Raw genomic sequence first — 13,086 nt, 5'->3', positions numbered from 1 at the left:
CAAATGTATACAACACTCAAAGAGTATAAATTCTAATTGTTAGAAAAGTTCAATATACACATTTGACTCCCAAATGCAAGGTTCTCTAACTTTTTATTAAGAATTCCCACATCCATAGTTAAATCTCCAACTTCAATTACATACAGGATATTAATCCCCTCAGAGTGTCATTGCTACTAAAGCTGTCATCTCTATTGCCTTTCAAAGTCTGCCAAATAGAATGGAAATAGGCACCAATGCCACCTAGTGGGAAGTGATTCGATTACTGCATTATGACTCAATTTAAGACTTTTCCTCAATAGGGCAAAAGAAAGTTGGGATTTAGCAATATAAACTTTAATAACTTTCTCCATTTTACCTTGACAAAAATCACAAATTCTTTTGAAAGGTTTGCATAGCCTGCTGATGATGCATCAGCTATTTTGCCATGACGATCAAAAACAACTGTGTGACCAGGAACCAGTGCCGACTCAAGAAGTGCACAGCGGTTAGGCTGATAAAGCACCCGCAGCTCAGTGGTGGCTTCACCACTAACCTAAAAGGAAAAACAAAAAAACCCTCTAAATTAGTAACAGAAAAAAAAATTTAATGTAATCACATTGTATACATATACAGGTGTCTACTTCATTTTATGGAAACTTTGTACTATTTACAAAATCTCATGATTTTGAAATTCAATAGGTTTTATTCCCCAGACTTAATTCCAATGACTTGCTCCAATGACTTCCTTCTCTTGATTTCTCAGAATCCATGGAAGAATGTTGGAAAAATAACTTCATTGGCAAGATAATTTAATAAGATCCTAATATGTATCTTATCATTTTTTTTCATTTTCTCATTTGTGTCCTAATTTAAGAGTATTTGGGACTAAAAACTGAAATCGATAGAAATTTTATCTCATTCCTAAATTTTGCTTTCAAAAACGAAACAAATTGAGAAGGTTATGCTACATTGAGACATGACTATTGTTCAGGACAGCGTTTTAGGTCCCACCCCATCTCCCTCTAGTTCCCCAGGGAGGCAGTAGGGTGTGAAGAGGAAAAGTCATTGGTGCCTCTTGAATGGCTAGATCCAAAACACTAAGTCTATCAACCTCAGCAAAGTTCCATTGCCCAAGTATGGCAGGGAGGCGGCAGAGCTATTGATCTGCAAGAAACTATCTGACACTGGATGAGTACATCTCAGTAACCAGTGTGGTTCAAAGCTATGACAGCTGTCACCAGATATTCTGAGGCCCACCATACCAGGTGAAATCTTCTGTGAAACTAGATGAGTCCCATAGTAACTAAAATGAAATCTCCCACCAACCTACTGCAACCTAGTGGAATAAGGGCTTTAAGGTAGCCTTAATTTGATTTTAGAAAAATATAGTAGTTGAAGAGATATTTCTTCAACTCTTAATTCAATGGAGTAGATTCCATATCCATATTCATATTTCTTAAGCATATACTATGACCAGGCTCCATGCTGATCAGAATGTGCTATGAACTACAGTGTAGGGTACCTTATGAAGTCCAGAGCACAGAAGAAAAGGCTTCATGGAAAAATCTGACTGACTGATCACTTAGTCAGAATTTCAGGCATACAAATTACACAAGGTGGGTTTTTTTTTCAATAAGTATTATTTTCCCTTAAGTTAAATAACATCCCATGAGTTGAAATCAGCCTGTAATGCCAGTATATTGGGAGGCTGAGGCAGGAAGAATGCTTGAGCCCAGGAATTCAAGGCTGCAGTGAGTTCTGATCATGCCAACTGCCCTCTAGCCTGGGTAACAGAGCAAGACCTTGTCTCAAAAAAAAAAAAAATTATTGTATAGCATTATATGAGGAAGCTGTAGCATTAGTGTTAGTGTCAGACTGCCTATATTAAATTCCTGCTTCCACACTTACTAGCTTGTGACTCTGTGCAACTCACTTAATCCTATTTTTCATGTTCCTCTTCTGTTAAATACAAATAATAATGGATTATCTCATCTAGTAGATTTAAGAATGAAATATTGTAATACATATTAAGCACTTAAAACAGTGCATTAAAGTTATCGTACATTGTGTTATTTTAAAAAATAAATAACATGCATGCATTACATTAAATGCTACTTTTCAAATCTAAACTAAGCAACACAAGGTATAACTATAAAAAATTATTGTTTTTTCTCCAACAATATAGTCCCTAAAAGGGCCATTGAGAAGTCAGTCTTCTTTTGAAAGCTCATTAAAATTTTGAATGTTATTAGAGAATTGGTCTACTTTTTCTCATCTAAATTCCAATTGCTGAAATTTAGAACCATTTATGCATCACAATCTCAACAATTAGTGAAACAAAACAGAATGAAAAAAGTGCTAGTACAAGCCAAAAGGAAATGGTAATCTTATAAATGTATCTTATACAAAAAAAATATAGACATAATACTATTGATACATGGCAAAAAGAAAATTTACTACACACCATTCCAGTGACAATGCCATTGTCAAGAGCAAGAGAAAGATGCCTCATCTCATGACTTTGGAAAATGCATATATTTCTTTTGTTGAAAATAACATCAAAGACACCTGGAAAACATTTTTAAAGTATTAGAAAGCAAGTTTTGCTTTTAAAACTTTTTTCATTCAATATATACTGAAATCTCTTAATAATATATTTTAAACTTCTCAATTAAATGTTTTCAGTCAAAGGTAAAATGCATCTCCACAGTATGTTCACTCTGTGAAAATTCATAGTATAATGTATGCACTTTTCTCATCTATATGTATGTGAATAAAATGATTTTAAAAACTGGTGATTCCTTGATCCATGACCTATTTCATTTCCTAGTCTGTGTGTTGTATGTATTTGAGTATGTATGTATATACACAGCTATATCTATATACATATACAATATACTCATATATTAAATATATTAAATATATAACATGTAATGTATATTATATAATATTTACAAAATGATTTCATGATAACAAAGTTAAACTTTCTTTTATTTTATTATACTTTAAGTTCTGGGGTACATGTGCACAACGTGCAGGTTTCTAATATAGGTATACATGTGCCATGTTGGTTTGCTGCACCCATCAACACATCATTTACATTAGGTATTTCTCCTAATGCTATCCCTCCCCCAGGACCCCAACCCCCGATAGGCCTTGATGTGTGATGTTCCCCTCCCTATGTCCATGTGTTCTCATTGTTCAACTCCCACTTATGAGTGAAAACATGCGGTGTTTGGTTTTCTCTTTTTGTGTTACTTTGCTGAGAATAATGGTTTCCAGTTTCGTCCATGTCCCTGCAAAGGACATGAACTCATCCTTTTTTTTTATGGCTGCAGAGTATTCCATGGTGTATATGTGCCACATTTTCTTTATCCAGTCTATCATTGATGGACATTCGTGTTGGTTCCAAGACTTTGCTATTGTGAACAGTGCTGCAATAAACATACGTGTGCATGTGTCTTTATACCAGAATGATTTATAATCCTTTGGGTATATACCCAGGAATGGGATTGCTGGGTCAAATGGTATTTCTAGTTCTAGATCCTTGAGGAATCGCCACACTGTCTTCCACAATGGTTGAACTAATTTACACTCCCACCAACAGTGTAAAAGCATTCCTATTTCTCCACATCCTCTCCAGTATCTGTTGTTTCCTGACATTATAATGATCGTCATTCTAACTGGCTGGAGGTGGTATCTCATTGTGGTTTTGATTTGCATTTCTCTGATGACCAGTGATGATGAGCATTTTTTCATAAGTTTGTTGGCTGCATAAATGTCTCTTTTGAGAAGTGTTTGTTCATATCCTTTGCCCATTTTTTGATGGGGTTGTTTTTTTCTTGTAAATTTGTTTAAGTTCTTTGTAGATTCTGGATATTAGCCCTTTGTCAGACGGGTAGATTGCAAAACTTTTCTCCCATTCTGTAGGTGGCCTGTTCACTCTGATGATAGTTTCTTTTGCTGTGCAGAAGCTCTTTAGCTGAATTAGATCCCATTTGTCAGTTTTTTCTTTTGTTGCCCTTGCTATTGGTGTTTTAGTCATGAAGTCTTTTTCCATGCTTATGTCCTGAATGGTATTGCCTAGGTTTTCTTCTAGGGTTTTTATGGTTTTAGGTCTTACGTTTAAGTCTTTAATCCATCTTGAGTTAATTTTTGTATCAGGTGTAATGAAGGGATCCAGTTTCGGCTTTCTACATATGGCTAGCCAGTTTTCCCAGCACCATTTATTAAATAGGGAATCCTCTCCCCATTGCTTGTTTTTTTTTTGTTAGGTTTGTCAAAGATCAGTTGGTTGTAGATGTGTGGTGTTATTTCTGAGGGCTCTGTTCTGTTCCATTGGTCTACATATCTGTTTGGGTACCAGTACCATGCTGTTTTGGTTTCTGTAGCCTTGAGAAAACACTGGAATTTTTTCCTTGGAACTGGACTGTGATGAGAGGTGCTTGCCATGAACATAAGCTACTGTCTTTTCTTTTCTTTTTTTGAGATGGAGTTTCACTCTTGTTGCCCAGGCTGGAGTGCAATGGCACAATCTTGGCTCACTGCAACATCCGCCTCCCAGGTTCAAGTGATTCTCCTGCCTCAGCCTCCCGAGTAGTTGGGATCACAGGCATGCGCCACCATGCCCAGCTAATTTTTGTATTTTTCATAGAGACGGGGTTTCTCCATGTTGGTCAGGCTGGTCTCGAACTCCCGACCTCAGGTGATCCACCTGCCTCAGCCTACCAAAGTTCTGGGATTACAGGCATGAGCCATCACGCCCAGCCAGGTACTGTCTTTTTTTTGACCCTTCCTTTCCAGTTTTTGAAGATAACGCAGGAAATAATCTTCTCTGAAGATACTTGATAAAAATTCCCCCCAAAAAAGGAAACACATGCTTCCACTTCATTGATAAAAATGTAGTGCTGTTCGGCACCTAGGTCTAGTTCAGCTGGCAGATGAGCTGATTGATGCGTTCACCCCGATAGCCAGGTGTGCCCATCTCCTTGAGGAAGCCCACTCTATTTTTGGTAGCGTGACGGGCGACTGAGAGGTGGAAAGGGTGCAAGAACCATGAGATCTCCTGAAATGATTCCCTGGGAAGGCAATTTCATGAATGAGGTCTTCCAAGCAAATGATGTCAAACTTCCCCAGGTGCTCCTCAGTCACTGTGTTGTCTGTCAGAAGAACGATCTTATTCTTGACCTTGGCTTGTCCACGTTTCAAAATGAGTTCCCGGACAGACTTCAGATTTGGAAATCCCCAGGTCACATAAGGTTCCACTATACGTGGCATTTTTAGGTTCTGGGGGGTGACTTTTACCAAGACACCACTAAACATTTTCTTTAGGCGAAGTCTTGAAGTGGTTCTCTGCACCAGTAAAATCACACCATCAATCCTTTTGATGTGTACAACAAAGGCCAAGGAATGTTTATCTGGCAATTCTAAGGCATGAGGTTTCACTTCTGGTCATCTGAGACGTACTTTGTCACGTTTCTGCTGCCAGGAGTCATGTAGGAATAATTAAACCTGAGCCCTTTTCCTTTCCTCTGCTCCTTCTTTGCCAAAAGTGCCTGCTTTGCCTGGGTGGCTTTGAGGGCTTGATAAGCTTTCCTCTTTTTCAGGAGACTTTCTGAAACAAAGGGATTTTTTCTTTGCTCTTGCTCCGCCATCTTTCTAGTGTTGCACAAAGTTAGATTTTCTAAAATGAACCAATCCTTCATTTCTTACTATTGTTAGCACAGCCCATTTTGTATTAACTAAAAATTTTGAGCTTAGTCAATATATACCAAATGAAGGAGGATTATGGTAGTTACTGGGTAATTTATAGTCCCAAATCCCAATTTTTAGCATGGAATTATTTAATTACCTGCTTTATTATATGTGTATATTCATCTAGCATTGGTAAATGCAATAAATTAATTCTACCTTTATAATTCTATTCCAGTTAACCACACAGGCAAACACTTTTAGTTAAGAATAAGGTCTGATGCAGAGGTTAACTACAGAATTTCAATTTTTAAAAGGATTTTACTATATATTTATATGATTTTATATTCATTTAAAGTCATATTTCTAAAAATGAAAGACACAGATTAATTAGTTCAATAGACCACTCCAAATGGAAATCTTCCCGTTTAATTAATTTCTAATTTATTTTTGTCTACATAATAAAATGCATCTTAATGTTTAAGAATTAGGATCTCATAAAATTAAACCATGTTGACAAGCACTTACAGATAATCCTGGGGGATAGGGTGTTATTGAAATAAGGAAAGAAACAAGAACTAGGAATTCTGACTTTGAGTCTGACACAACTCATTAGATAACCTTGGACAAAGCACTGTGCTTCTCTCTGTCAATTTCCTCATCAATAAAATCAAGGCAAGAATTCTCAAATGACTTGTTCAGATGATTCATTAATTGTGCAAACTAATGAGTTCACAATGAAAGAATCTGAAAACTAAAGGTGTTCCTGAAAATGTTCTAAGAATAATTTTCTGGTTTAATTTAATCTTCTTATTGTTCTAATGATTTCATAAATACCAGAATCTAAATTCATAAAACTATAAAGGTATTATTTTATTTTTTTCAGTAAGAACTCAATAATCAAAATAATAAAAATTTACATATTTTGTTATAAAAATTTCTTGATTTTAAAGTTTATCAAGAATATCAACTACAAGTTCTATAAAGAGATGGCTATTTATCTTACTGTCATTGCTGTTAGTCCCATGCGTAAGACTATCTCATCAACAGTTAAGTATTTTATAAATATTTGTTGAATAAATCAGTTATTTCTGCTGAGAAAAAAAAATTAAGGGTCCCGATTTAAAGAATCGCAACACAGTACGGAATGTCTTTGAATCTGGAAGCTTCATTTAGTGAGTTTTAATGAAAAAATATATAGAAACAATATTTTCCAGTAAAATTATAATCAAGTCAGTGTGATAAATGAGATCTTCAGGATTTAAAACTTTTCAATAGGAAAAATACACCATTTTTAAAGAACTTTAAAATACCTTGGTGGACCTCTGGTATTCCATGGAGCATAGTTTGGAGGAAAATAATAAGGGAAAGAGCACTACCATGTGAAGGAAGGTATTAAAATTAAGCTGAAAACATCTGAGCAATCAGCAGCAACAGAAAGAAACATTATCTACACTTAGGCAGATACTCCAGGAACTACAGCTGGATTCACCGCCTTCCTGAAAATACAGGTGCCATTGACCCCCACGTTATGGGAAGTCCAATAGAACATTCCATACTTTCCCATGGAAGCCCTAAACATGCTCCCTTTTTTGTTGTGAAGTTGGTATATAAACCTTTACCTCTAACTATTCAGTAAGTTACTCATTACTAAGTACTTCCACCTTACCTATGGTGTGCACATGTAAATAAACCTTGTATTTTCTCCTGATACATGTCTATTGTCAGTTATTTCTCAGGCTCCCAACCATTCAAACCTAAAACAGTAGAGAAAAAGCTTTCTCTACAACATGAATCTGGATGTATGATTTCTAGTTCTGGCTCTGCCAATAAAGAGTTCAATCACTCATTCAACCATCATTTATTGAACACCTATGTGCAAGGAATATTTTTAGTTATGACCTAGATAAAAATTACCAAAGTTCTTATCTCTAAAATGTTCTGATTTTTAAAAATAAGGGTTAAGGCTACATAATCTTAAAGTTCCCAGCTAATACAAACATCCATTGGATCTAGTCACATTCACCAAAATAAACTTGAATTGGCCAAATCCAACAGAAGAATTTCAATCCTTATTGCACTTTGCCTCTTTACTAGGTTTGAACCTGTGGATGCCGTTTGAAACTCCACAACCCCCCACCTCACTACCTTCCTTCTTGGTCTCCCACCTCATTCTTTGTTCTATTGTAGGGTCCCAAAAAACGACACCCCAAAATGAAGACCTCAGAAGCGGTCTCAGAAGCACAAGTTTTTTCTGACCTTCACCTGGCCCCTCATTCTCCCTGGAGGCTAGCCACAGAAGCTAGAATCTCTCTTCTCCAAGGCAGGTCATAGAAACCAGAGCCCCATCTCCCCAAAGCCAGTCATGAAACCTAAAAATATTTATCTAACATTCTCCCTCCCTTTCGATGGAAAAACTGGCCATGAAGAAATGATCTGACCTGCCTTGATTGTAGGTCATAAGACCCCTAACCAGAGAGGGTCCTGTCCCACACCCAGAAGGAAGGAATGTGGCACAGAGAGGCCAAGAAGAATCTAGACAGACAGGCCTTGCTGGGTTTCCCCACTCAGTCTGTTAGCACTAGTTTATACCTTTTTTGTCCAGTCCTATTTCTACATGGTTGTCCATACTTTGTTAAATATAATTTTAAAAAATGGAGAGCTTCCCCTGTATCTGTGGGTCTTCATTCTGAAGGCACTTGTGTTACGTAAAACTTGTATGCTTTTTACCTTTTTACTTGCACGCTTTTTTTTTTTTGAGATGGAGTCTCGCTCTCTTGCCCAGGCTGGAGTTCAGTGGGGCAATCTCGGCTCACTGCAAGCTCCACCTCCTGGGTTCACGCCATTCTCCTGCCTCAGCCTCCTGAGTAGCTGGGACTAAAGACACCCGCCACGATGCCTGGCTAATTTTTTGTATTTTTAGTAGAGATGGGGTTTCACCGTGTTAGCCAGGATTGTCTTGATCTCCTGACCTCATGATCCACCCGCCTCAGCCTCCCAAAGTGCTGGGATTACAGGCGTGAGCCACTGTGCCTGGCCACTTGCATGCTTTTTAATACAAAATATTTGTCAGAGACCAAGATGGCCGAATAGGAACAGCTCTGGTCTATATAGCTCCCAGCATGAGCAATGCAGAAGATGGGTGATTTCTGCATTTCCATCTGAGGTACCGGGTTCATCTCACTAGGGAGTGCCAGAAAGTGGGTGCAGGACAGTGGGTGCAGCGCACCGTGAGGGAGCTGAAGCAGGGCGAGGCATTGTCTCACTCGGGAAGTGCAAGGGGTCAGGGAGTTCCCTTTCCTAGTCAAAGAAAGGGGTGACAGAAAGCACTTGGAGAATTGGGTCACTCCCACCTTAATACTGCACCTTTCCAGCGGGCTTAAGGAACGGCACACCAGGAGATAGTATCCTGCACCTGGCTCGGAGGGTCCTGTGCCCACGGAGTCTCAATGATTGCTAGCACAGCAGTCTGAGATCAAACTGCAAGGTGGCATTGAGGCTGGGGGAGGGGCATCTGCCATTGCCCAGGCTTGCTTAGGTAAACAAAGCAGCCGGAAAGCTCAAACTGGGTGGAGCCCACCACAGCTCAAGGAGGCCTGCCTGCCTCTGTAGGCTCCACCTCTGGGGGCAGGGCACAGAAAAACAAAAAGACAGCAGTAACTTCTGCAGATTTAAACGTCCCTGTCTGACAGATTTGAAGAGAGTAGTGGTTCTCCCAGCACGCAGCTGGAGATCTGAGAATGGGCAGACTGTCTCCTAAAGTGGGTCCCTGACCCCCAAGCAGCCTAACTGTGAGGCACCCCCCAGTAGGGGCAGACTGACCTCAAACGACCCGGTACTCCTCTGAGACAAAACTTCCAGAGGACCGATCAGGCAGCAGCATTTGCGGTTCACAAAAATCTGCTGTCCTGCAGCCACCACTGCTGTAACCCAGGCAAACAGAGTCTGAAGTGGACCTCTAGCAAACTCTAACAGACCTGCAGCTGAGGGTCCTGACTGTTAGAAGGAAAACTAACAAACAGAAAGCACATCCACACCAAAAACCCATCTGTACGTCACCATCATCAAAGACCAAAAGTAGATAAGACCACAAAGATGGGGAAAAAACAGAGCAGAAAAACTGGAAATCCTAAAAAGAAGAGCGCCTCTCCTCCTCCAAAGGAACGCAGCTCCTGACCAGCAAAGGAACAAAGGTGGACAGAAAATGACTTTGACGAGTTGAGAGAAGAAGGCTTCAGATGATCAAACTACTCTGAGCTACAGGAGGACATTCAAACCAATGGCAAAGAAGTTAAAAACCTTGAAAAAAATTAGACGAATGTATAACTAGAATAACCAATGCAGAGAAGTGCTTAAAGGAGCTGGTGGAGCTGAAAGCCAAGGCTCGAGAACTATGTGAAGAATGCAGAAGGCTCAGGAGCCCATGCAATCAACTGGAAGAAAGGGTATCAGTGATGGAAGAAGAAATGAATGAAATGAAGCTAGAAGGGAAGTTTAGAGAAAAAAGAATAAAAAGAAATGAACAAAGTCTCCAAGAAATATGGGACTATGTGAAAAGACCAAATCTATGCCTGATTGGTGTACCTGAAAGTGACGGGGAGAATGGAACCAAGTTGGAAAACACTCCGCAGGATATTATCCAGGAGAACATCCCCAATCTAGCAAGGCAGGCCAACATTCAGATTCAGGAAATACAGAGAACTCCACAAAGATACTCTTCGAGAAGAGCAACTCCAAGACATGTAATTGTCAGATTCACCAAAGTTGAAATGAAGGAAAAAATGTTAAGGGCAGCCAGAGAGAAAGGTCGAGTTACCCTCAAAGGGAAGCCCATCAGACTAACAGCGGATCTCTCAGCAGGAACCCTACAAGCCAGAAGAGAGTGGGGGCCAATATTCAACATTCTTAAAGAAAACAATTTTCAACCCAGAATTTCATATCCAGCCAAACTAAGCTTCAGAAGTGAAGGAGAAATAAAATCCTTTACAGACAAGCAAATGCTGAGAGATTTTGTCACCACCAGGCCTGCCCTAAAAGAGCTCCTGAAGGAAGCACTGAACATGGAAAGGAACAACCGGTATCAGCCACTGCAAAAACATGCCAAATTGTAAAGACCATCAAGGCTAGGAAGAAACTGCATCAACTAACGAGAAAAATAACCAGCTAACATCATAATGACAGGATCAAATTCACACATAACAATATTAACCTTAAATGGAAATGAGCTAAATGCTCCAATTAAAAGACACAGACTGGCAAATTGGATAAAGAGTCAAGATCCATCAGTGTGCTGTATTCAGGAAACCCATCTCACGTGCAGAGACACACATAGGCTCAAAATAAAGGAATGGAGGAAGATCTACCAAGCAAATGGAAAACAAAAAAAGGCAGGGTTTGCAATCCTAGTCTCTGATAAAACAGACTTTAAACCAACAAAGATCAAAAGAGACAAAGAAGGCCATTACATAATGGTAAAGGGATCAATTCAACAAGAAGAGCTAACTACCATAAATATAGATGCACCCAATACAGGAGCACCAAGATTCATAAAGCAAGTCTTGAGTGACCTACAAAGAGACTTAGACTCCCACACAATAATAATGGGAGACTTTAACACCCCACTGTCAACATTAGACAGATCAACTAAACAGAAAGTTAACAAGGAAACCCAGGAATTGAACTCAGCTCTGCACCAAGCAGATCTAATAGACATCTACAGAACTCTCCACCCCAAATCAACAGAATATACATTCTTTTCAGCACCACACCACACCTATTCCAAAATTGATCACATAGTTGGAAGTAAAGCATTCCTCAGCAAATGCAAAAGAACACAAATTATAACAAACTGTCTCTCAGACCACAGTGCAATCAAACTATAACTCAGGATTAAGAAACTCACTCAAAACCGCTCAACTACATGGAAACTGAACAACCTGCTCCTGAATGACTACTGGGTACATAACGAAATGAAGGCAGAAATAAAGATGTTCTTTGAAACCAATGAGAACAAAGACACAACATACCAGAATCTCTGGGACACATTCAAAGCAGTGTGTAGAGGGAAATTTATAGCACTAAATGCCCACATGAGAAAGCAGGAAAGATCCAAAATTGACATCTTAACATCACAATTAAAAGAACTAGAAAAGCAAGAGCAAACACATTCAAAAGCTAGCAGAAGGCAAGAAATAACTAAAATCAGAGAAGAACTGAAGGAAATAGAAACACAAAAAACCCTATAAAAAATTAATGAATCCAGGAGGTGGTTTTTTGAAAAGATCAACAAAATTGATAGACTGCTAGCAAGACTAATAAAAAAGAAAAGAGAGAAGAATCAAATAGATGCAATAAAAAATAATAAAGGGGATATCACCACCGATCCCACAGAAATACAAACTACCATCAGAGAATACTACAAACACCTCTACGCAAATAAACTAGAAAATCTAGAAGAAATGGATAAATTCCCGGACACATACACCCTCCCAAGACTAAACCAGGAAGAAGCTGAATCTCTGAATAGACCAATAACAGGCTCCGAAATTGTGGCAATAATCGATAGCTTACCAACCAAAAAGAGTCCAGGACCAGATGGATTCACAGCTGAATTCTACCAGAGCTACAAGGAGGAGCTGGTACCATTCCTTCTGAAACTATTCCAATCAATAGAAAAAGAGGGAATCCTCCCTAACTCATTTTATGAGGCCAGCATCATCCTGATACCAAAGCCTGGCAGAGACACAACAAAATAAGAGAATTTTAGACCAATATCCTTGATGAACGTTGATGCAAAAATCCTCAATAAAATACTGGCAAACCGAATCCAGCAGCACATCAAAAAGCTTATCCACTATGATCAAGTGGGCTTCATCCCTGGGATGCAAGGCTGGTTCAACATATGCAAATCAATAAATGTAATCTAGCATATAAACAGAACCAAAGACAAAAATCACATGATTATCTCAGTAAATGCAGACAAGGCCTTCGGCAAAATTCAACAACCCTTCATGCTAAAAACTCTCAATAAATTAGGTATTGATGGGATGTATCTCAAAATAATAAGAGCTATCTATGACAAACCCACACCCAATATCATACTGAATGGGCAAAAACTGGAAGCATTCCCTTTGAAAACTGGCACAAGACAGGGATGCCCTCTCTCACCACTCCTATTCAACATAGTGTTGGAAGTTCTGGCCAGGGCAATTAGGCAGGAGAAGGAAATAAAGGGTATTCAATTAGGAAAAGAGGAAGTCAAATTGTCCCTGTTTGCAGATGACATGATTGTATATCTAGAAAACCCCATTGTCTCAGCCAAAAATTTCCTGAAGCTGATAAACAACGTCAGCAAAGTCTCAGGATACAAAATCAATGTACAAAAATCACAAGCATACGTATACACCAATAACA

At 38.9% G+C, this 13,086-nt stretch overlaps 1 protein-coding gene and 1 pseudogene across 2 annotated transcripts in view; both read right to left on the bottom strand.

The window, feature by feature from the left end:
• Positions 1-13,086, bottom strand: part of RP1 (RP1 axonemal microtubule associated) — a 328,721-nt gene that overhangs the window by 170,046 nt on the left and 145,589 nt on the right. For both annotated transcript variants that reach the window (XM_063817109.1, XM_054656745.2), the window contains 2 exons: positions 2,447-2,550; positions 359-535 (listed from right to left, as the gene is read on the bottom strand). In XM_063817109.1, coding sequence (XP_063673179.1) covers positions 359-535; positions 2,447-2,550 — 281 coding nt within the window. The remainder of the gene's footprint in view (positions 1-358; positions 536-2,446; positions 2,551-13,086) is intronic.
• LOC462700 (large ribosomal subunit protein uL30-like 1) lies at positions 3,182-5,928 on the bottom strand (annotated as a pseudogene).

This window comes from Pan troglodytes, chromosome 7, assembly GCF_028858775.2.
Source record: "Pan troglodytes isolate AG18354 chromosome 7, NHGRI_mPanTro3-v2.0_pri, whole genome shotgun sequence".
Taxonomy (NCBI): domain Eukaryota; kingdom Metazoa; phylum Chordata; class Mammalia; order Primates; family Hominidae; genus Pan; species Pan troglodytes.
The sequence above is the reverse complement of the archived record's forward strand: the minus strand, read 5'-3'. Positions and strand labels throughout refer to the sequence as shown.